The sequence below is a fragment of the Dipodomys merriami genome, unplaced genomic scaffold, assembly GCF_024711535.1.
Source record: "Dipodomys merriami isolate MVZ:Mamm:240054 unplaced genomic scaffold, mDipMer1.0.p SCAF_39, whole genome shotgun sequence".
Taxonomy (NCBI): Eukaryota; Metazoa; Chordata; class Mammalia; order Rodentia; family Heteromyidae; genus Dipodomys; species Dipodomys merriami.
Window position 1 is genome coordinate 3,469,070 of NW_027205492.1, and position 20,953 is coordinate 3,490,022.

The following is a 20,953-nucleotide window of genomic DNA, read 5'->3' on the forward strand; positions in this document are numbered from 1 at the left end:
CTAGACTCTGACCCAGGCCCAGCTTCTCTGGAGCTTCTGTGGGTTATTGGAAAGTGGTATATCTCAGAAGCCATGGTACAGGTCTTTGGGCCTCTTCTCCAGCCTAAGTGATCTCCACAGGGCCTAGGTAGGCCCCTCAGATGCTATGTTCTTACAGACAGACCCCACCCAACACATGTGTACATGTGAATCTATATATTCACACAGAAGTTTACTGGTATACCCCAATGTGGGCACACGATCATGTACATGCATGCATCACATTACACAATCACATACTAATAGCAAGCACATACTCACAACAAACACACTCACATAAAATACATATAGATGCACTACACAGGTATGTACCCTAACACCCCACATGCACACCACACAGTAGAATACAATGATGTACAATCACAGGTGCACAGATACATCTGTCCCTACAACCACAATGATACATAAACACACACACACACACACACACACACACACACACACACACACAAACACACTCAAACACTTGAAATAATGGGCCACAATGATACACCAGAGACACACTGAAGCACATCTCTGAACAGCACACACCCTGACCCACACACTCACACCCGACCTAACAAACCCCAAGGGTCTCTAGGCTCTTTTAGGGCTGTCGTCTAACCCACTTCTACCCCCCAGGGGGAGATGGTGTCTCTGAAGGAACAGAGATCCCCCATTGCATCTTAAGCTCTGCTGGATCCTGGGTGACATCAGCCAGCCCACTTGCTGCTGTTGCTGCTGCCACCGCCGCCACCAGAAGCTCTGAGCTCTGTGCTGAGGGCACCAGGCACTAACACTTCGCCCTTGTTGGGAGAACAGAGAGAGGCTCTTGTCCACTGCCTGTGCTGGGCAACAACTACTGCTTCTCCTAGAGGCCTCTCTTCGGGACTGCACAGGTACGTGGGACCAGGGAAGCCAGGGGACCTGGCACTGGGGCCAGCTCGGAGAGGGGAGGGAGGGTGTTACAGGTAATGCAGGATCCAGCCTTGATTCCCCTCCAAACCAACCTCCTCTGCCTCAGCACTGCGGGCCCCTTCCCCTGTAGTGAGTTGTATAGTCAGCCACACAGAAAGTTCTAGAAGGACGTGTGGCTATGTTGGACCTAGCTACTTCCCAGAACATGTATTCACCCCTTCCTGGGCCCCTGGGGACTGGAAAAGACCCAGTGAGAATCTAGGAGGCTTAGATGAAGCCACATGGTGCTCCTACAGATCACTGTGTTGGGGCTGGGCAGAGCTGGGCCTCTCAGACCAGCCTAGCTGGAGGTTTTTGTTCTTTCCTTTGGTCTCTTTCTTGGCCTCCCATAAGGCCATACATAGGGTAAGTGACTCCCTGTCAAGAGGATGGTCTCCTCTCAGAGAGCCAGGCTCACAGCAGACCACAGTGGGGTCTTGAGATGCACGTTTTCCCTCAGCCCTCATGGGAAGTGCAGGGGCTTGTGTGGTCCTGAGCTCCCTGAGCCACGGCCTGGAGCTCCTGGCTGCTTCCATGAGGGCAGACACTGTACTGCTGGTTTGAATAGACCAGCTGGCCACCCCTCCACTGCCTGACTCAGATAGACACTGGCTAGTGTTGGGGCTTTCCTGGCTCTGGTCCAAAGGCCCCCAGGCCAGCTACTGTTCCTCTAGCACTGAGTAGAAGCCCTGTGGCGAAGAGACCAGTGCAGAATCTAGCCTAGCACTGTCCACAAAAGCACAGGACTGCCAGCAAGCCTGTGAACTCAGCTTGTCCCTTGCAAACTATGGGGCTCTAGAAAGTGCTTTTTTTTTTTTTTTTTTTTTGGTGCTGGTGGTGGTACTGGGTTTTACAAGTAATCACTTAAGTAATCACTTAAGCCACACTCCCAGCCCCTACCCTTTTATGTTTATTTTTGATAGAGTCTTAAGTTTTTGCTAGGGGCCAGCCGCAGACTGAAATCTTCTCATCTTCTCATCCTCCAGCTCCCTCCTAGCTGGGACCACAGGTACACATCACCAAGTCCCAGCTCATTTTTGAAATAGGGACTCACTGATGTTTGTGTCCAGGCTAGCCTCAAACCACAATCTTCCTATCTCCACCTCTCAAGTAGCTGGGATTATAGATGTGGGTCCCTGTGCCCACCTTAAAAAATATTTTTCTAATATTGAATATAGTGGCACATGCATACAATCCCAGCAACTGGCAAGTTGAGGCAGTGGACTCCTGGCTGGCTTTGAGTATATGTGAGATCCTGTCTTAAAAAGAAATGTAGAGAGAGACGGAGGACAGGGGAGGAAGGAAGAAGGAAAGAAAATAAGGGAGGGAGAGAAAGAAAGACCTTTTCCAAGCCTCAGGCCTTCAGTGGGGGAAAGGTTCACACTTTTGGCCTATAAGAGGCCTTCCTGCGCTGAAGGAAGGATACCTTCTGGTATCCATCCTTGAAGCACTAGGCTGAGGCTTTCTCCTCTCTGTACCTACCCAATCACAGCTGCAGAATGGCTTCCAGCCCAGCCGGGATCTCTAGCCCCCAGGTGAGTGATTCTTTATTTCCTACTCTGCAGTAAGTGGGAATCTGTGGAGAGACTGACTGATTCCATAGGCTATGCCAGACCAGGAGCAGGAGCAGGTGAGATGGTGAATGGACAGATGGATGAGGGTGGGGTCAGTGGGTGGGTAGAAGAGTGGAAAGAAAGGAAAGAAAAAGGTAGCTCATAAGAGATGTTGAAGGGACCTGAAACAAGACCACGGAGGGAGGGGGATCTGTTGCTCTCAATCACTTTTTTTTTTAATGTCTTCAGCCATCCAGGGCCAATGGGAACATCAACCTGGGGCCTTCAGCCAACCCAAAGTGAGTTCTGATCTCTCAAGCAACTCTCCTACCTGCATTCTCTCAGAGCTGGTTCTCTGTGTCTTGGGTCTGGTGTTTAAGCCCCTCAGCCCTGGGATCTTCCCCTGGATTCCTCTGCCGCTGATTTCTGTGGCTCTTCCTGGTCTTCTGTCTGAATGCCCCTCCAATCAGCAGTATTAGCAGTTGCCAACTCTCAGGCTCTTCCTCAGGGTTGAAAGACCAGATCCTGGTCTCTTGTCTGTGCCTTGTACCTTTGGGCCTATTGTTGACTAGACAATAAACTACCTGTGGGGGAGAAGGGCAATCTTAAAGTTCCTCTGGGCTGAGAGGACCTGACACCCTTAAGAGTAAGTCCTGGACACCTGGATGATGGCCCACTTCCAAAGTAAGAGAGAAGCCTGGATTTGCACTCACTCAGAGACAGAGCTCAGTTTTCTGGGTTTGCAAATACTGATTCATGCATGCTCTTCCATCATCTTACAGTGCCCGGCCCACAGATTTTGACTTCCTCAAAGTCATTGGGAAAGGGAACTATGGGAAGGTAAGTAAACAGATCAGAGGCCTGGGCCTCCCTTCTCCAGTCTCTTTTACCCAGTGCACCCAGCTCACAGTGGGTGGGCTGGAGGTCCTCTCCTGCCATCAGAAAATCCACAGTTACCCATGGGACCTTGCATCTGTGCTTTTGCTCAGGTCCTACTGGCCAAGCGCAAGTCCGACGGGATGTTCTATGCAGTGAAAGTTCTGCAGAAAAAGTCCATCTTAAAGAACAAAGAGGTACCGGAGCTCAAAGCAGACATTTTCTTGCTTCTTCACTGCCACCCTAGCATGGCTTCCTTTCCCAAATGCACCACCACCACATCACACACATAACCCTCCAACACACACACCTCCAAGAGTCCATGAGGTTGGGTGCAGAGGTAATCCCAACAGGACATGAACTCTTCTCAAGGAAGACAGGTCAGAATGCCTCACTAGGGAGCCTTCAGGAAGACCAGCAGGGTCTCTGCCTTCCCATAATATGGAGACTGTGATGGACATGCTGTCTGTCATTGCAATGTGAGAGTCATACTTCACATTCTGCCCTTTCAAGCCATTCCATTCTAGTGCTTCAACTGACAAGTCTCTTCCATTTGAAGGGCGGGGAGAGAAAGGGGGCAGGATTATCTGTCAAGTCAGGATTTGGCTGAGTGGTTTGTGCTAACAAGGACCTCATAGGGGCAAGAGGTAACCTTGCAGCTGGTCTTGGCAAAGAGAGTGAACTTCCAGACTGGGTATAGGACATGAGCAAAGGTGTGAAGATGGGTAGTACCTGGCTTTTTTAATCCTATGTTTCCTACAGATTTTTCTTGGTACTCATTTCTATAGTCATCGTGTATGCTTTTCCCTTTACTCTGGTCACAGGGATTCTGATCTAGGGGCTAGAGTTACACTCATGAATACTAGGCAAGGAGTCTGACTCTGAGGAAAATAGCCATTGTGAGTGAACAGGGGCACGAGAAAGTCTTGGGCAGGACAATCCCCATTGGTGAGGCCACCGCAGATGACGCGGGATATGAAAGCCCTGTCTGTGTTGACTCCGCAGCAGAGCCACATCATGGCTGAGCGCAATGTGCTGCTGAAGAATGTGCGACACCCCTTCCTCGTAGGCCTGCGCTACTCCTTCCAGACCCCAGAGAAGCTCTACTTTGTGCTTGACTATGTCAATGGGGGAGAGGTGAGTGGAACTGCAAAGGAACGCATGAGCCAGCTGCTAGCTGGGAGCGATCCATCCCGCCTGCACCAAGCGCTGGGAGCAGCTCCCTGCATCTTGACAACAGACCCCCCCCCATTTAGTAGCTGAAAAAACTGAGTCTCAGGGAGGTGAGTCACTTTTCAGGACCACCAGGATTTGAATACAGGCCTGTCTGGCTTCACACCATGATTTTCTTTTTTCCTCACCCAAACTCACCTTGAGAGACTGGGAAAGGTGAATCCTAAGAGGAGCTCTGTAGACACAATTTCCCCTGTTCCCAGTTAACATGTCATGCCATAGGGTAGAGATTGCCTGTCACTATTGTAAACAGAGACCTGAGCTACCTAGTGACCCAGAAGCGGAGCTGGGATCAGCTGGGTTCCCTCTTGGACTTTACTCTGTGTCACAAGATGAGATGACAGAATTTAGTGGGACTCCTCAATGACCCCAGATTTGACCTATGTGACCGAATGCCTTTATGTCTGATGCCAGGAGGTGAAGTTTTGTCCTGAACCCCTAAGAGAAGGATTTTGCACACCAAGAAAATAGACCAAGAAGCTGGACACTGGTGGCTCACACCTGTAATCCTAGCTATCAGGAGGCTGAGGTGTGAGGATCACAGTTTGAAGCCAGCACAGGCAGGAAAGTCTGTGAGACTTATCTCCAATTAGCCATCAGAAAACTAGAAATGGAGCTATGACTCAAAGTGGTAGAGCACTAGCCTTGAGCAAAAAGATAGTGCTCAGGCCCTGAGTTCAAGCCCCATGACTGATGAGAAGAGAGAAGGGAAGGGAATGGAAGGGAGGGGAGGGGGGAGGGGGAAAGGGAGGGGAGGGGAGGGGGAAAGGGAGGGAAGAGAAGAGACCAAGAGCTTGGCCCGTGGGGAGATCTAACTTGGACTAAGTGTAACAAATTTCAGCTATGATTCATGCCATTAATCCCAGCTACTTGTAAGGTAGAGACCAGAAGGATCATGGTTCAAGGACAGTCAGGGAAAACACTGATGAGATCCCATTACAACAAAAAAGCCGGGTGTGGTAGCTTTTACTTGTCACCCCAGCTAAGTAAGAGGTGTAAATAGAAGAATCTCAGTCCAGGCTAACCCAGACAAAAAGATGAGATGTTATTTGCAAAAGGGCTGAGGACATGGCTTAGGTGGTAGGGCATGTGTCTAACAAGCATAAGGCTCTGAGTTCAAACCCAGCTATGCCAGCTTCAAGTTACATGTGCTTAGACAAGTCACCTAGCTGTCCCACCCTCTACCCCCTACATGAAATTAGGACCATGTTGAAATCTTGAAGGTTGTCCTGAGAAATAAGTAAGATGGTGCAAGGCATGACTTGGAAGCTGGAACACTGAACAGGCTTTATCAGTGCTAACCCCCTCTTGCTGACTTCGGATATGGTGAATGGGCAATGGAACCAGTGTGCTCTCTTTTGCTATGAATACCCTGAGGTTGAGGTTGGGATGACAGAGCCATGAACCAAGTGAGGATCTGTGGGCTCCTGGCCTATGCGAGGGGCTGGAAGCCAGCAACCTCTCTCACTGCCTTCTCCCTTAGCTGTTCTTCCACCTGCAGCGGGAGCGCAGGTTCCTGGAGCCCCGTGCCCGGTTCTATGCCGCTGAGGTGGCCAGTGCCATTGGCTACCTGCACTCCCTCAACATCATTTACAGGTGAGGCCTCCAGCTTAGGCCTGGAACAAGGCCCTTCTTGCTCCAACAACCAGGCTTTGTATGAGCCATGAAATCCTGGTGACCTTGGGTCTTTGTCCCAGTGACTGGGATAGGACTGGAATGCCCTCCTTCCTAAAGTCCCTCTGCACTTTGGGGCTCCTATGAATAGTCCTTCCACCAGGATCTGGGTCTCCAACCCCCCCAAGCCCCCTCCCTATTACTAAGAGGCCATGACTCTAGTAGGATGTCTTCTCTTATTTTCTGCAGGGACCTGAAACCAGAGAATATTCTCTTGGACTGCCAGGTTGGTGAGGGTGTGGGTGACCATAAGTCTGTGTGCATAGGCATGCATGTATTTTGCATGCTGCACACTAGTAGAACATTATATGCACAGGAGACTGTACATACTCACAGATGTGTGTACATATGTGTATATGCGAGGTTTGTGTGGAGTGGGGGTGGAGCTGGTGAGGGTTAGTAGATTTTGTTATTCTTCCATATCTTGGCTCAGGTTCCCTGGAAGCAGATACTGAGGTGGGCAGGTGTGTGCAGGTCTATCAGGGAACACTCTGGAAAGATATCGCTTTAGGAAGTGGGGGTGGGGAAGACAGGGACGGGCAGAAGAAGCGTTTCACCCACACTGTGGTTGCAAAGGTGGCCTCAGCTGATCTCACAGGGTTGATATCTGAGCTGGATAGCTCTTTTGCCAAAAGAGCCCTTGTCCCAAATTAAAGCAAGGAAGCTGGGCCTCTTGGCCCCTATTCTGCCCAGTCATTGTGTATTGATTGCCCCTAAGGAGGGACTTAACTTTGACCAAGGGATTTTCCAGTTATGGGGACCCTAGCAAAGGAGCCTGAGCAGATCCCTGTGAGATTCATATCCTCTAGCTGCTACAGATGTGGTCACTTTCTGAGTCTCTAGCCCTCTGTCAAAGGGCATTGGAGCCCAGTAGGGACATCCTGGAATTGCTACTGTTGTTGACATGGGTCAGAGTCTGTGATGAGCTGTGGAGGACTATGAGATGCCAAGTCCCTACCCTGTGCCTGCCCTGTAGAACCTGTGATGACACCTAGTCTCTTAGCCCTGGGTCTGTGTGGAGCCTGGAGTCTGTATTTGTGCATCAGCCCCACAGCCAAGACTCTGGGCCTTGGATTAGGCCAGCCACACCCTCCGTTGTTTCTCTTCTCAGGGACACGTGGTACTGACAGACTTTGGACTTTGCAAGGAAGGTGTAGAGCCTGAGGAGACCACGTCCACCTTCTGTGGCACCCCTGAGGTAAATGTACACTCCTAGGAGAGGCAGGCTGGAAATAGATGGCTCCTGAACAGAGACAGGCATCAAGTTACCGCAGAGAGCCTCTCTCCATTCACCCAAGCACTTCCCAGAGCCAGCTGTGGACCAAGCCTTGGCTTTCACATCTGGGTAATGGCATCAGCTCTCAGGGTAGCTGGGACCTGGTCAGCTATGATGAATCTCTGTAGCACTGCTTCCCAATAGAAATAGACACAGATGTATGTATACCATTTCAACTTTTCCAGCAGCTACATTGAAAAGGAAAAAGAAATTGAACAGGTCTGTAATCCCTCTGCTTAGGAGACTGAGGCAGAAGGATCAAAACTTTGAGGCCAGCCTGAGGCCAGGGAGCAAAACCCCATCTCAGAAAAGCAAACAGAAAAAACAAACAAACAAACAAAGTGAAAACACACAGGCAGGGGGTGGGGTGGAGGGAGGAGGTTAGTGATAGAACATTTGCCTAGCATGTGTGAAGCCCTGGGTCCCATCCTTCAAACCAGCAAAAGTTAGCTGATTAATTAATTAATTAAAAAATGCAAACAGGTAAAATTAATATACCATCAAAATAATATTGTTGAAATCATTGTTTTTTCTGAAGCTTTGGAGTCCAGCATGTATTTTTTAAGTCACAGCCCATCTTAATTTGGTTCAATCACACTTCACATGTTTAGTAGCCACACATAGCCAGTGGTGGCTGTACTGATGACACTGGGGAAGGAGGGCCTGGCCTGAGGGTTCAGAGCAGGGCCTGCAAGTGTTAAACACAGGTTTGCGTCCCTCTTCCAACCACCAAGAGCCTGTAAGGTTAAAATTGTTCATCTCAGGAATTCCACATATCTATCTGTCCTTCCAACACAGCTTCCCATAGCCCTAAGGTTATAATCTTATCTTGAGCCAAGTATGGTAGGCATGCAGGTAATACTAGCATTTTGGGAGGATTGAGTCCAGACTAGCCTGGGCCACATAGCTAGAGAGAGAGAAAGAATGACAGAGAGACAGAGAGAGGGGGGGAGGGAGGGAGGGAGAGAAGAAGGAAGGAAGAAAAATCTTTTTTTGATCTCCTGCCTACCAGTCTTGGGCCTTGGGCCTGAAGGGGACCCCTGTGGCTCATACAGATACCATGGTAGGGGTAGAGAGCTGAGGCTTCAGTGCAGAACAGCTTCATTCTATGGGGGCCTGGGGTGAAACTTAAACTGGTGTATTCACCACATGCTAAACAACTGGGTTGGGTTTGGTATCTAAGTTAGACTCCTCCATCTAGTGCCTGGTAGCCCCTGGATAGTTGACTTCACTGAGCAGCAGCCATTGTCTCTGTGTATCTGTGTGTGTATGTGTGTGTGTGTGTATGTGTGTGTGTGTGTGTGTGTGTGTAAAACACTTGGTAAAGAAGTCCTTAAGCATGTCATCCATGCCATCCCTTCCCTGGATGCTGCCTCCGTGGGAACAGGGGAGATGGACCCCTGGCTCGTATGGAGATGCATGGCCCCAACAACTTCTTTCTTCAATGATTCTGCCCCTGCTGCAAGCCAGGGAGCACCGACAAGAGTAAGCACAAAGTTCGCTCTCATTGTTGGAGATCTGGGCACATCCTGATCCCAGCCCAGTTAAATTTCTGGAGCTCCACTTCATGGAAGAGGAGACCAAGGTTCTAGGAGGTTAAATAACCTGCCTGAATCACTCACCAACAAGTACTCAGGTCTGTGTGAATTCCTGGCAGAGGTCCCAGGCAAAAAGTCACCAAGCCCTTGGCTTTGGTAGAAAGCACAGCTCTTCTGCAAATACTCTCCCAAGGTGTGCATGAACTCCTCTAGCAAGGTGATGTCCCTTCTCTCCTCTGTCCTATATTCCTATTCTTTAGATTCCTCATGTAATGTGCAGAATTTCCCAGGGTTTTCCTATTCCCAAGACACTGATAGCCTATTAGATACCCATGTGCAAATTAGAAAGCAGACTTAATTAAAAAGGTGTCCCTTTACACTTGATGCCAGTGGCTCAAGTCTGTCATAGCTACTCAGGAGGCTGAGATCTGAGGATGGTGGTTCAAAGCCAATTTGGGCAGGAAAGTCTGTGAGATTTTTTATTTCCAACTAACCACCAAAAGAGCCAGAAGTGGAATTGTGACTCAAGTTGTAGAACACTAGCCTTGGGAAAAGTAAGCTAAGGGATAGCTCCCAGGCCCTGTGTTCAAGCCCCAATACACTCTCTCTGTCTCTCTCTTTGTTTCACACACACACACAATTTTTAAAATTTTATTTTATTGTCAAAGTGATGTACAGAGGGGTTATAGTAAGGTAGTGAGTACATTTCTTGTCAAACTCATTACCCCCTCCCTCATTTTTCTCCCACTCTCCTACCCCCCAACCCTCCCCCGTACACACACAATTTTTTATTATTTATTTATTTATCTATTTATTTATTTATTTATTTATTTATTGGCCGGTCGTGGGACTTGAACTCTGGGCCTGGGCGCTGTCCCTCAGCTCTTCAGCTCAAGGCGAGCGCTCTACCACTTGAGCCACAGCGCCACTTCCGGTTTTCTGGTAGTTTATTGGAGATAGGAGTCTCACGGTCTCTCCTGCCCGGGCTGGCTTTGAACCACGATCCTCAGATCTCAGCCTCCTGAGTAGCTAGGATTACAGGCGTGAGCCACCAGCGCCCGGCCACACACAATTTTTTAAAGATACTCTTTTAAACCATTATAAAGTTGCCAGATGTACTACTGAACTGAGGTTGGAACTTGGGGAGAGGGCTATAGCCTGGATGAGAGCTCCTCTTAATCCTGTGGCTGGTAAAACTTCTGTAGAGTGCCTGGCATGTAAACTGTACAGGGCAGTTCTGGCTATCTCCTCAATGTCCCTGCAGAAATCACAGCAGGACCAACTCTTGCTTGATCTCCTTCAAGTGTTGTCTTTGCAGATGTAGGCTGGGGTCTGCTGAAATAAGTGTGTTTCTCTCATAGTACCTGGCTCCTGAGGTGCTTCGTAAAGAACCTTACGACCGGGCTGTAGATTGGTGGTGTTTGGGAGCTGTCCTCTATGAGATGCTGCATGGCTTGGTGAGTGGGGCTGGAAAGAGGGGCTGCTACTGGAGAGAAAGCTGGGAGAGCTGAGCTTAGCTGAGAGTGGTCTCCCCTCTGGGTGGCTTCCTCTAGCCCTACACAGGGAACTAAATGAACCACCTCTCTACCCCACATGAGAAAAGATGATGCCAAACTGTTATAAATATGTTCTCCAAGAACCACTGGAGTCACAACCATAGACACAAAAATAAAGAGTTGTCTCCACAATGCAAAATGTACTTCTGCAGAAGTTAAAACATCTGGCAAGCAAGCCCAGGAGCAGGCAGGCCACTCCCTAATACAGCAGGCCTGGCTCCTTTGGTTGAGCCCAGGTTCATGATCTGCTCGTGATTGGCTAGTTGGAATAGGGTAAAATGTGTTTACATGAGGTGACTTTGAAATAAGATGAACCGTTCACAAGTAATCTCAAAGTAGGCCCTTACCCTCTGCTATTTCTTGAACAATCTGAAGCGTGTCTTAAGTTTATCTTGAAAAAAAAAAAAACACTTTCAGACCAAACCTTACCTTTCAAAAGTCCTTCTTCATCACAAAGCAGTCGTCTTTTCCTTAACAAGAACCAAGTCACCATTTATACAGTTTCCTTTAATTGTGTCTATTTCTTTATATTCATCAAAGTAGAAACAAGTGCTACCTATTGCCCTACCCCAAATTAACCCCTTGCAAATTCAGGTTCATATTTCTAACTCCATAGGCTATTTTTGACACAGATCCAAACCCTCTAAGTCAATGTTTACCTTCCAGCCCTGATCACCTTTCCTTTTCCTGCTTACCCAGACCAATTGTTTGTAACTATGGCTTCTATGTTTTTGTGAGCTTTAGTGTCAGATGTACCCAGAACAAAGCTGTGGAGATGGGTACTTATTTGTGTAGGCAGCTACCAGGAGCGGAGCCATAGGGCATGATGAGGACAGGGTTTGTGGCTGAGCTCCATGTCAGACCACCACAACTCTTGTCACATTTGCATCAGCTTGGCTTGTAGGGTAGCAAGCAACCCACCTCTAACATCCTCATAAATCTCCAGTGGTGCAGGATAATGTTCATGCTTTAACTTTGTCAGTCCAGTGGTGTAGTGTGGGACTCCCAACAGCACATTTATAGAGCTGGAGTTCCCGGAAAAGCTGAAGGTTGTGAGCCGGGACCCATGTCTCAGGGCAGGCAGGATGACAGTGAGTTGGAGGTACATGGTCCCACATTCCTCTAGGCTCAGGCCCTGGAGGTCACTTTGAGAGTCTCAGAACTGAGGTCCATCAGACAGAGCAAAGCAGAAACTTTTTTCTTTTTTCTTTTTTGTCAGTCATGGGGCTTGAATGCTGGGCTTGTGAGCTCTTCCGCTCAAGCCAAGTGCTCTACCACTTGAGCCACAGTACCACTTCCAGTTTTCTGGTGGTTTATTGGAGATGAGAGTCTCACGGACTGCAATCCTTAGATCTCAGCCTCCTGAGTAGCTAGGATGGCAGGCATGAGCCACCAGTATCGGGCCAAAGCAGAAACTTTTAAGCAACATACTTTGATAGAAAAAGACAGTGTTTCTCATAAAAGGGAAACCAACGGTTATACGATGATATCTTTTTCTTCTCATATCTTTTTTTTTTTTAAGATGGTATTGAGCCAAGATATAAGACACAGTCTGGTTAAATCTTCCCTGCTACCCAGCTTGCTCCTCGAGGCCCTCATTCCTTATTTGCATGGGTAATCCTCTAGCTTTGCTCCCTGTCTCCCCAGCCACCCTTCTTCAGCCAAGACGTGGCTCAGATGTATGAGAACATTCTGCACCAGCCACTGCAGATCCCCGGGGGGCGGACAGTGGCTGCCTGTGACCTCCTGCATGGCCTTCTCCACAAGGACCAGAGACAGCGGCTGGGCTCCAAGGCAGACTTTGTGAGTGGCCTGCAGCAGAGCCCTGGCCCCTGGAGGACTCTCAACTTCCTGAAGAAAGATAAGCATATCAGTGTGCTTCCTGCTGCCCTCTAAAAGCAAGAGCTGCTAACACAGTCTTCTGGGAAGTTCTTAGTCCTGGAAGCAGACTATTTTCTTTAGTCTCCTTATTTCAGTTAAGCGATATATGCTGAGCACCAACTGTGTGTCAGCATTGAGCTGAGTGCTATGATTTTAATGGGCTTGATCTCTGCCTTTATTAAAGAAGATGACAAAACATAGATTATATACAGTTACCACACAGGGTGATGAATGTCAGGAAGGAAAAGACAATAGTGGGAGGGGGATCACATTTTGGCGTGGTCCAGGTAGACCCTCTCTGAGGAGTGACAGTTATGTTGATATTGGAGAGTTGTCAGGTGTTTTGAGCAGGGGAGTAGCATGACCAGATTTAAGTTTTTAGAAGCTTCCTGTGCCTAAGTTTGAATTGGACTCTTTTTACAAATAGGTGAGCACTTTACCTTGCCAGACCCCAACCTGGGCACTTAGGATATAAAGATAAATAATTCACAGTCTGTCCCCGTAATGAGTTAAATTTTTTAAAATTAAAGTATCATTAAGAAAAATAACCCTGGCAGCCAGGCATGCACCAGTGGCTCACATTGTGATCCTAGCTACTCAGAGACTGAGATCTGAGGATCCCAATTTAAAGCCAGCTGGAGACAGAAGATCCAAATGACTCTAATTTCCAATTAACTAGTAAAAAGTCAAAGGTGTGGCTCAAGTGGTAAGACCACAAGCCTAGTGAAAAAGCCAATGGACATCAGGGGACACACAGAGACACACAGAGACACACAGACACAGACACACACAGAGACACACACAGAGACACAGAGACACACACAGAGACACAGAGACACAGAGACACAGACACAGACACACACACACACACACACACACACACACACACACACACACACACACACACACACACACACACACACACACACACACACACACACACACACACACACACACACACACACACACACACACACACACACACACACACACACACACCCCAGTACTCAGGAACTTGAACTCAGGAAGACTGAGTTCAAGTTCAGCCTGGACAACATTGAGATCCTATGTCAATTTATTTTAAGTTATACATCAAAATAATCTGGTTCTTTAACATAAGATCATTTGATTTTACATAAAGAAGGCTGCAGTACAGATGCCCCTTAGTAACTGGGAATTGGATTGAGGGATGCGCTCAGGATAACAAATCTTGCTAGCTCAAGAGGCTGAAATCTGAGGATCACGGTTCAAAGCCAGCCCAACCACGAAAGTCAGTTAGACTTTTATCTCCAATTAACCATCAGAAAACCAGAAGTGGTGCTATGGCATTTGCCTTGAGCTGAAGAGCTGAGGGACAGTGCCCAGGTCTAGAGTTCAAGCCCCACACCTACAAAAAAGAAAAAAGAAAGAGAAAAAAAAAAGATAACAAACCTTTGTAAGCACAAAGTAAGGGCTTTGTAGGCATGTTTCCAAAAGCCCAGCATGCCAGATAGTGAGAGATATAATGGCATTTAAGGTACTGGTCCAATCCTTCCCTAACCAGCTTACAAAACAAGAGCTTCTAGAAAGCTCCTTAAGGGAGGTGTGTAACTTGCAAGATAAGCTGTGTATGCATGCAGACCTCAATTTAAAGGGTGCAAATGGTACTCAAGTTCCTCTCTTCCTTCTCCTCCAGTTCTCAGCTTAGCAGTAACAGGAATTAGCAGTTTCTTTGGTGTTCTGCAGCTCTTTGGGACCTGGCTTTTTAAGTAGCCGCGTGGGCAGTTCTGATGTAGGGAATGAGAGCACTATCCTGTAAGAAACATCCTGTAGAGGTACAGTCCTACTGGGAAGGAAGGAGGTTGGTGCCAGAGTTGGTATTGATTAGGAAAGAAGCTCAAATTCCTGGGAATCTGCAACTTTTCTTGGAGGTTTGTTTCAAAACTTTCCTGTTGCTTCTTTGGTCTATTTTGTCTGGATTGAATTCTGGAAGACTCAAGATGTCCTGATGTGGAGTGGGAGGGCAGGTTCCCCAAGTTCTTCCCTGTCCATCCCCCTCCCCCAGCATGTTGACTCCCTCCTTCACTGACCTTCCTCCAGAACCCTAGCAAAGTATGGGCTCTACTCAGTAAGCCGATGCTATGGGAAAGGTTGGGGTTCTGGATGATGTGGGAAGTGGGAGGCCTACCTACAGAGCTCTCTCTTAGCCCAGGAAACCAGCCAGAACTGCAAGGGACTGTCTTATCTGACCACCTGCTGGTATAATTGGGGCTTTGAAGGATCTGGGAAGTGGGGAGGCAGGAAGCCCCTATGGCTACTTCTGATCAGTGCCTTCTTCCTGTAGCTGGAGATAAAGAACCATGTGTTCTTCAGTCCCATCAACTGGGAGGATTTGTACCACAAGAGACTGACTCCACCCTTCAACCCAAATGTGGTAAGATGTCTCAGCACTCCAGATTTGGGATTCCTAGGGCTGGTGAAAGTTTGGAGGGTATCCGGGCCAACTCTTTTTGTACAAGTAGGAACACAGGGGGCCCAAGGGACACAAACTGAGTTAGTGGCAGAACAGTTGCCTCCTCCCTCACCCCACCCAGGTCTGCAGTGATGAGCCAGACTACCATTCCAGTATCTTTAGAATGGTAACTAACAGTCTTTAAGTTTTAAAGTGCTCTGTGTCTCATAGTACATCCAGGCAGAGCCACACCCTAATGACATATTCAGACTTTTTCCTGATGATAAAGTTAACCTGTTTTCCTTGCAGGAAGTGTGTAAAAACAGAAATGTAAAGCATTTAAACAGAAGTTTATATGCTTTGTATCTCACTACCCAAGGGAAATCAATATTGGCATACTTCTGGAACTTTTTATGTGTGTATGTGTGTATCTCTACACCTTTGTCCTCTAGTATCTATGGGATAATCAAGTTCCTTATATAAAAAGGCCTAGAATTTGCATATGACCTACATGTACCATATACTGTAAACTATCTTTAGATGATGTATAATACCTAGCACAATGTAAATATTATGCATATAATTATTACACTCTATTGTTTAGGGAATGACAATAAAGTTTGTACATGTTTGGTACAGTTAGGATTTTTTTTTGACATTCATGGGGCCTGAACTCTGGGCTTGGGTGCTGTCCCTCAGCTCTTCAGCTCAAGGCTAGCACTCTACCACTTGAGCCACAGCGCCACATTTGGCTTCTTCTGCATATATGGTGCTGAGGAACCGAACCCAGGGCCTCAAGCATTCAAGGCAAGCACTCTACCACTGAGCCACCTTCCCAGCCCCAAGTTAGGATTTTTTTCCAGAACATTTTAAATTTGCAGTTGGTTGTACCTATAGCTTTAATGATCATGGAAGCGGAGCTCTGATCCTGTCCATATCTTTACTTATATCTATAGAACCTATATAATCATTCCACTTTTGGCTTAAGAACCTTATATGTCATATAAAACTTTAATAGTGGCTGTGCATTGAGTGTGTGTGTGTGTGTGTGTGTGTGTGTGTGTGTGTGTGTGTGTGTGTGTGAATGTGGGGGGGGGGGCTTGAGCTCAGGGCCTCTAGCTCTTGCTTGGCTTTTTCACTCAAGGTTAATGATCTTGAAACTCATCCTTGGTCTGGGACCACTATACCCTGCAATTTGTGTGAGGACAAGCATGGCCTGTGTACTTCTTTAAAAAAATTTTTTTTGTGGCTTAGCCTGTGGAGAGCTTTTTTAATGGACTCTTGCACCAGACCTTGAATTTCCACACATTTTGTCCCTTCTTCCCACCATGATAACCTAGCTCTATCACAGAATTAAATTATATCTATTAAAAAATTTTTTTTGTCAGTCATGGGATTTGAACTCTGGGCCTAGCCGCTGTCCCAGAGCTCTTCAGCTCAAGGCAAGCACTCTACCACTTGAGACACAGTGCCACTTCCAGTTTTCTGGTTGTTAGTTGGAGATAAGAGTCTCATGGGCTTTCCTGCCCAGGCTGGCTTTGAACTGTGATCCTCAGATCTCAGACTCCTGAGTAGCTAGGATTACAGGTATGAGCCACCAGCACCTGGCTTGGCCTGTGTACTTCTATAGTCCAACACTGGTTATGTTAAGGCACCACAAAACCAGGAATCTTTGAATAGCCACCTTCATTTTGTTCAGGTTCCAAGGGTTAGCTTGGTGGCTTTCGTCAGTCTGGGCCAGGTGGCTAGCCACTCTCTGCAGTGCCTTCTCATGTCTGTGGTCATAGTGGGGCAGCTGGAAGCTGATACTCTAGAATTGCCTCACTCAGGTCTCCTTCCTGAGGCCTCTCATTCACCAGCAAGCCAGTCAGGGCTTGTTCACAGGGTTGGCTTCAAGATTCCAACTACATCAAAAGAACTAACTCCCAAAGTGCATTTTCCCAATCTCTGCTTGGGATCTCCTTTGACAGTGTCCCATTAGCTTAAGCAAGTCACTTGGCTAACCAATGTTATAAACATGGAGAAATGTACTCTTGGAGTGGTGGATGGAAAAGTTGTGATCATTTTTTGTAATCTCCTACCCAGGTCTTCCCTCTCTACCACATTGTCTTGTCTTAACACCCTGAATTATGTACTTATATACCCATGCTTATTATCAGTTCTCTTGTCCTCTGCATAATGTCAGCTTCTTGGAAGAGAAGCTTGCTCTGTTTTCCTCCTTTATCACCAATGCTGTGAACAGTGCCTGGAAAGCATTCAGGAAGTATATAATCACCTGACTTGTCCGAGGATTGAGCTGAAGCAGCCAAAGCATTAGAGCAATCAGCCATATGGAATGACATGATTCATGTAAATGCATGGAAACTTAAGAGTTAAGTCAGGATGAGCAGGGGGTACATGGAGCGGAGGCTGGGCTTCCCTTCCAAAGCTCTGGATGTGTTAGTTCTGACTATAGTGATTTCTTCTCATTGTTGGCTTTTATGGACAGGCTGGACCTGCGGACTTGAAACATTTTGATCCCGAGTTCACCCAGGAAGCTGTGTCCAAGTCCATCGGCTGTACTCCTGACACTGTATCCAGCAGCTCTGGGGCCTCAAGTGCATTCCTGGGATTTTCCTATGCACCAGAGAACGATGACTTCTTGGACTAAGAGAGAAGCAGCTGTGAAGCCACTGAGGCCACTAGTAACAGAGGGGATTACCTTCAGCTCCTAGTCCGACACAAAGAGCTGGATGCTTAGACAAGAAATGGGTCTTTTTTTTTTTTTTTTTTGGCCATCCCAGGGACTTGAACTCCGGACCTTCGTGCTATCCTTGAGTTTCTTCAAAGGATAGTGCTCTACACCTTAAGCTACAGTGCCACTTCTGGCCCTTTCTGAGTAGTTTATTGTAGATAAGAATCTTATGGACTTTCCTGCCCAAGCTGGCTTGGAACTGCAATCCTCAGATCTCATCTTCCTGCATAGCTAGGATTACAGGCATGAGCCACTTGTGTCCAGGTGGGGTCTTTTTTTTCCCCCAGCAGGTAAAAGAATGTTATTTGGACCCAGACTAGTAAGATAGTTCATCAGATACTCTTGAGGCTCTTAGTATTTCTACTCCATCCTTCTTAACGAATGGCTTCTGTGTTCCTTTTTTATCCCCCCCCCCCCACCCCATGATCTACTACCTAAGAAAGGCAACTAAAGAGAAGACAAGACTTATATTTTACTCATAGTTTCAGAGGTTATAGTCCATGGTCATCTGGCTGTGAACTTGAAGCAAGTCTGAAATACCATGGCCTAGACCACTGCTTATCTCAGGATAGCAGGAAGCAGAGAGAATGGAAGAGATTTGGAATAAAGTGTAACCTTTAAAGGTATGTTCACAGTGACCTGCTTTCTCCAACAAGGCCCCCATTCTCGTAGTTTCCATGATTTCCTAATAAGGCTATCAAATTGATAAAGTCAGAGTCCTTGATCCAATCACTTACCAAAAGCTCCACCATCTGGCAACTCAGCCTTTAACATATGAGCCTTCCAGTGACATTTCAGATCCAAGCTGTAACATTAGGATTACTACATTATCACAGTTACCACTTTTTTTTTAATCCAGTCACCACTTTTGTGTTCTGGGAAAGTAAAAAAAGTAGGATGGAGGAACTAAAGTACAACATTAAAGAGTTTTCTAGTTGGGCTTAGGTAGCTCAAGCCTGTAATCCTAGCTACTCAGAAGGTTCAGATCGAGGACCTCTGTTCGAAGCCAGCCAGGACAGGAAAGTCCATGAGACTCTTATCTCCAATTAACCACCAGAAAAACCAGATGTGGAACTGTGGCCCAAGTGGTAGAGTGCCAGCCCTGAGTGAAAAAGCTATGGGACAACACCCAGGCCCCAAGCTAGATCAGGAGGAACTGCTGCTAAGCTTTGACCTGTGCTGAGAATATTCAAAGAGTCTGGTGTTCATGTTAATAAACCTTAGTAAATGCCAGATATGGAAAATGAAGAGGCAGGACCAAATACCCAACTCCCCAAAGCAAAATCCAAAAGTGTAGTTGTCAAAAACATGAAAATACTGTTTAAAGCACATAGCAAGCTTTGGGCTATGAAACACACAGTGGTTCCATCAAAGATGGTAAAGCTCACTTTTTTTTTTCACCAGAATAAGAAATAAAAATGAAAAAAAAAACACCTGCTAATGAATTGATCGTGGTACACCTATGTTTATTGAGCACATTCTAAGTGTTCTATGCATTGCCTCTATCCTCAATATAAACCAGTATTCAGAAATCATTAACTCCATTTTACAGACAGGAAACACTGACTCAAAGATATCCAGCAGCTTGCTCAAGGTCACCGAGCTAGCACAAGCAGCAGCCAGGAATTGAATTTGGAGGAGTTAATGTAAAATCCTTGCTCTTTCTACCTCTGGTAGGAGAGCAGTGGGAGAGGTGTTCTGGGTGGGTGCTTTTACCCTTTTATAGTAAACACTGTGCAAGAAAGAGGCAGAAAGTTCTTAAGAGTCCCAACTATACATCACTTTCATTTGCATCTCTGTCCAATTTGTCTAATTTAAACAATGCAGCATCCTCAGAATTTTCTGAACTGAGGACATCGCTCTGTTGTGGTGTTGGTGGTGGCAATGATTTTCAAATCATCCTCTTCTTCAATTTCAATATGTAGTTGTAAAATGGCAAGACAAGTTGTGTCTGTGTGCGTTTCAACATCCTAAGCTCGTACTTTGTACATGCTGCATATAAACAAATGTTCACTAAAACAGATGAAGGATTTTTGCAACTTGTCTGACTGAGCCTAGAGGCTGCCAGAGCGTCCTGTGCAAATCCGCAGCCTTCTTGGGGCAGGCAGAGAACGTTCCCTGAGAAGAAGGGTGGCCTGTTTGTGGCTCGGTTCTCCTGACCGTGGCGGGCAGCTCGTACGAGGTAGGAGCCCTTCGGCCCCCAGCCAGTGTCTTAACGATTACGGTTACTGTGATAATGTAATCCTCTTTCAGATGTCAGTTCACCAGAGGCGCCATTCTGACTTAGCTCGAACCCTTCACAACTCCCAAAGACAGTTCATAGTTGTACATTTTGGCACGATCTGACTGAAGTCTCAGTCCCTGTTAGGGCAAGATCAAGAGGATAAAAGGAAAGCAGACAAGAGACCTCAGTAGATCCCAACAGGCTTTAATCATTGCTGCAGAGGGACTCCATGTAACGGCGAGTAGGGTCGGAGAAACAAGGGGCGGGAGTAGGGGGCTTTAGGGCTTTTAAGTATAGACAGGGAATGCGTTCCTAGAACGTCCTTGTATTTGTAGCGGAGTATACAATGTGCTTGCAGCTGTGGCAGACGGTGCACTTTCGGGTAAGGTCGGGGGTGAAGTTTTGCTGAGAATGACTCAAGGGCAGGGTTAAGATTCCAGGGAGATCTTCAGGAGGGATCCCTGGGGGAGGGTGGTCAGTGGGCCGTGGGAGCCACATTGAGTTAGGAGAGCAACGCAGATTCCCACCAACCCGCCCCCCGCCCCATCCCCCGGGCAGGCAGGTCACTGTCATAATCCCGGGGCTCAGGGCTGGCCGTGGAAGCTTGAAGATGGAGGACTAAGAACATTTTGCATTACCATTTGCCCCATTACATTTGTCCAGCCCTTCCGAGAAGTCTCACCGCTGTTCCCGGTCAAACGGTTCCAGCAAGGGCTGTAAGGCTACGGTAGGTCAGATGGCCGGATACCGGCGCCCCGCCCCAATCCCGGCCCAGACCTTCTGCGCCGGTGCCCTGGGATCGAGGCGGCGGAGGGGGCGGCGGAGGAAGCCCTCAGTGTTCTCCTTCATGGTGGCACGAAACTTGGGCCCTTACATCTTATCATTTTTGTACATTTTCAATAATAACTCTTATTAAACAATATAGTGAATGGACTCCTTTTCTCTCCGGGAATGAATCCTCGTTGTTTTTATGTTTACCCCCACCATCCGTAGTAATGGTAC

The 20,953-nt window shown here is 47.3% G+C and overlaps 1 protein-coding gene across 2 annotated transcripts; it reads left to right on the forward strand.

Annotated features, from left to right (window-relative positions):
* The first annotated feature begins 741 nt into the window (after nt 1-741).
* On the forward strand, nt 742-18,349 carry Sgk2 (serum/glucocorticoid regulated kinase 2). Of its 2 annotated transcripts, XM_069989796.1 has the most exons (13): nt 742-917; nt 2,468-2,510; nt 2,778-2,827; nt 3,311-3,368; nt 3,518-3,601; nt 4,410-4,541; nt 6,121-6,233; nt 6,501-6,537; nt 7,423-7,509; nt 10,487-10,582; nt 12,329-12,484; nt 14,886-14,975; nt 17,482-18,349. In XM_069989796.1, exons 2-13 carry the CDS (start codon nt 2,475-2,477, stop codon nt 17,641-17,643), a joined length of 1,101 nt encoding a protein of 366 aa, XP_069845897.1. In that variant the 5' UTR covers nt 742-917; nt 2,468-2,474; the 3' UTR covers nt 17,644-18,349. The 2 variants fall into 2 exon arrangements, with proteins under 2 accessions (XP_069845897.1, XP_069845896.1); XM_069989795.1 differs by lacking the exons at nt 742-917; nt 2,468-2,510 and adding an exon at nt 2,545-2,605.
* Nucleotides 18,350-20,953: the final 2,604 nt, after the last annotated feature.

Coding starts and splice junctions, on each gene's coding strand:
- Sgk2 (XM_069989796.1), top strand. CDS start 2,475: ATGGCTTCCAGCCCAGCCGGGATCTCTAGCCCCCAG. Junction 2,511..2,777: donor CCGGGATCTCTAGCCCCCAG/GTGAGTGATTCT, acceptor TAATGTCTTCAG/CCATCCAGGGCCAATGGGAA. Junction 6,234..6,500: donor TCCCTCAACATCATTTACAG/GTGAGGCCTCCA, acceptor TATTTTCTGCAG/GGACCTGAAACCAGAGAATA.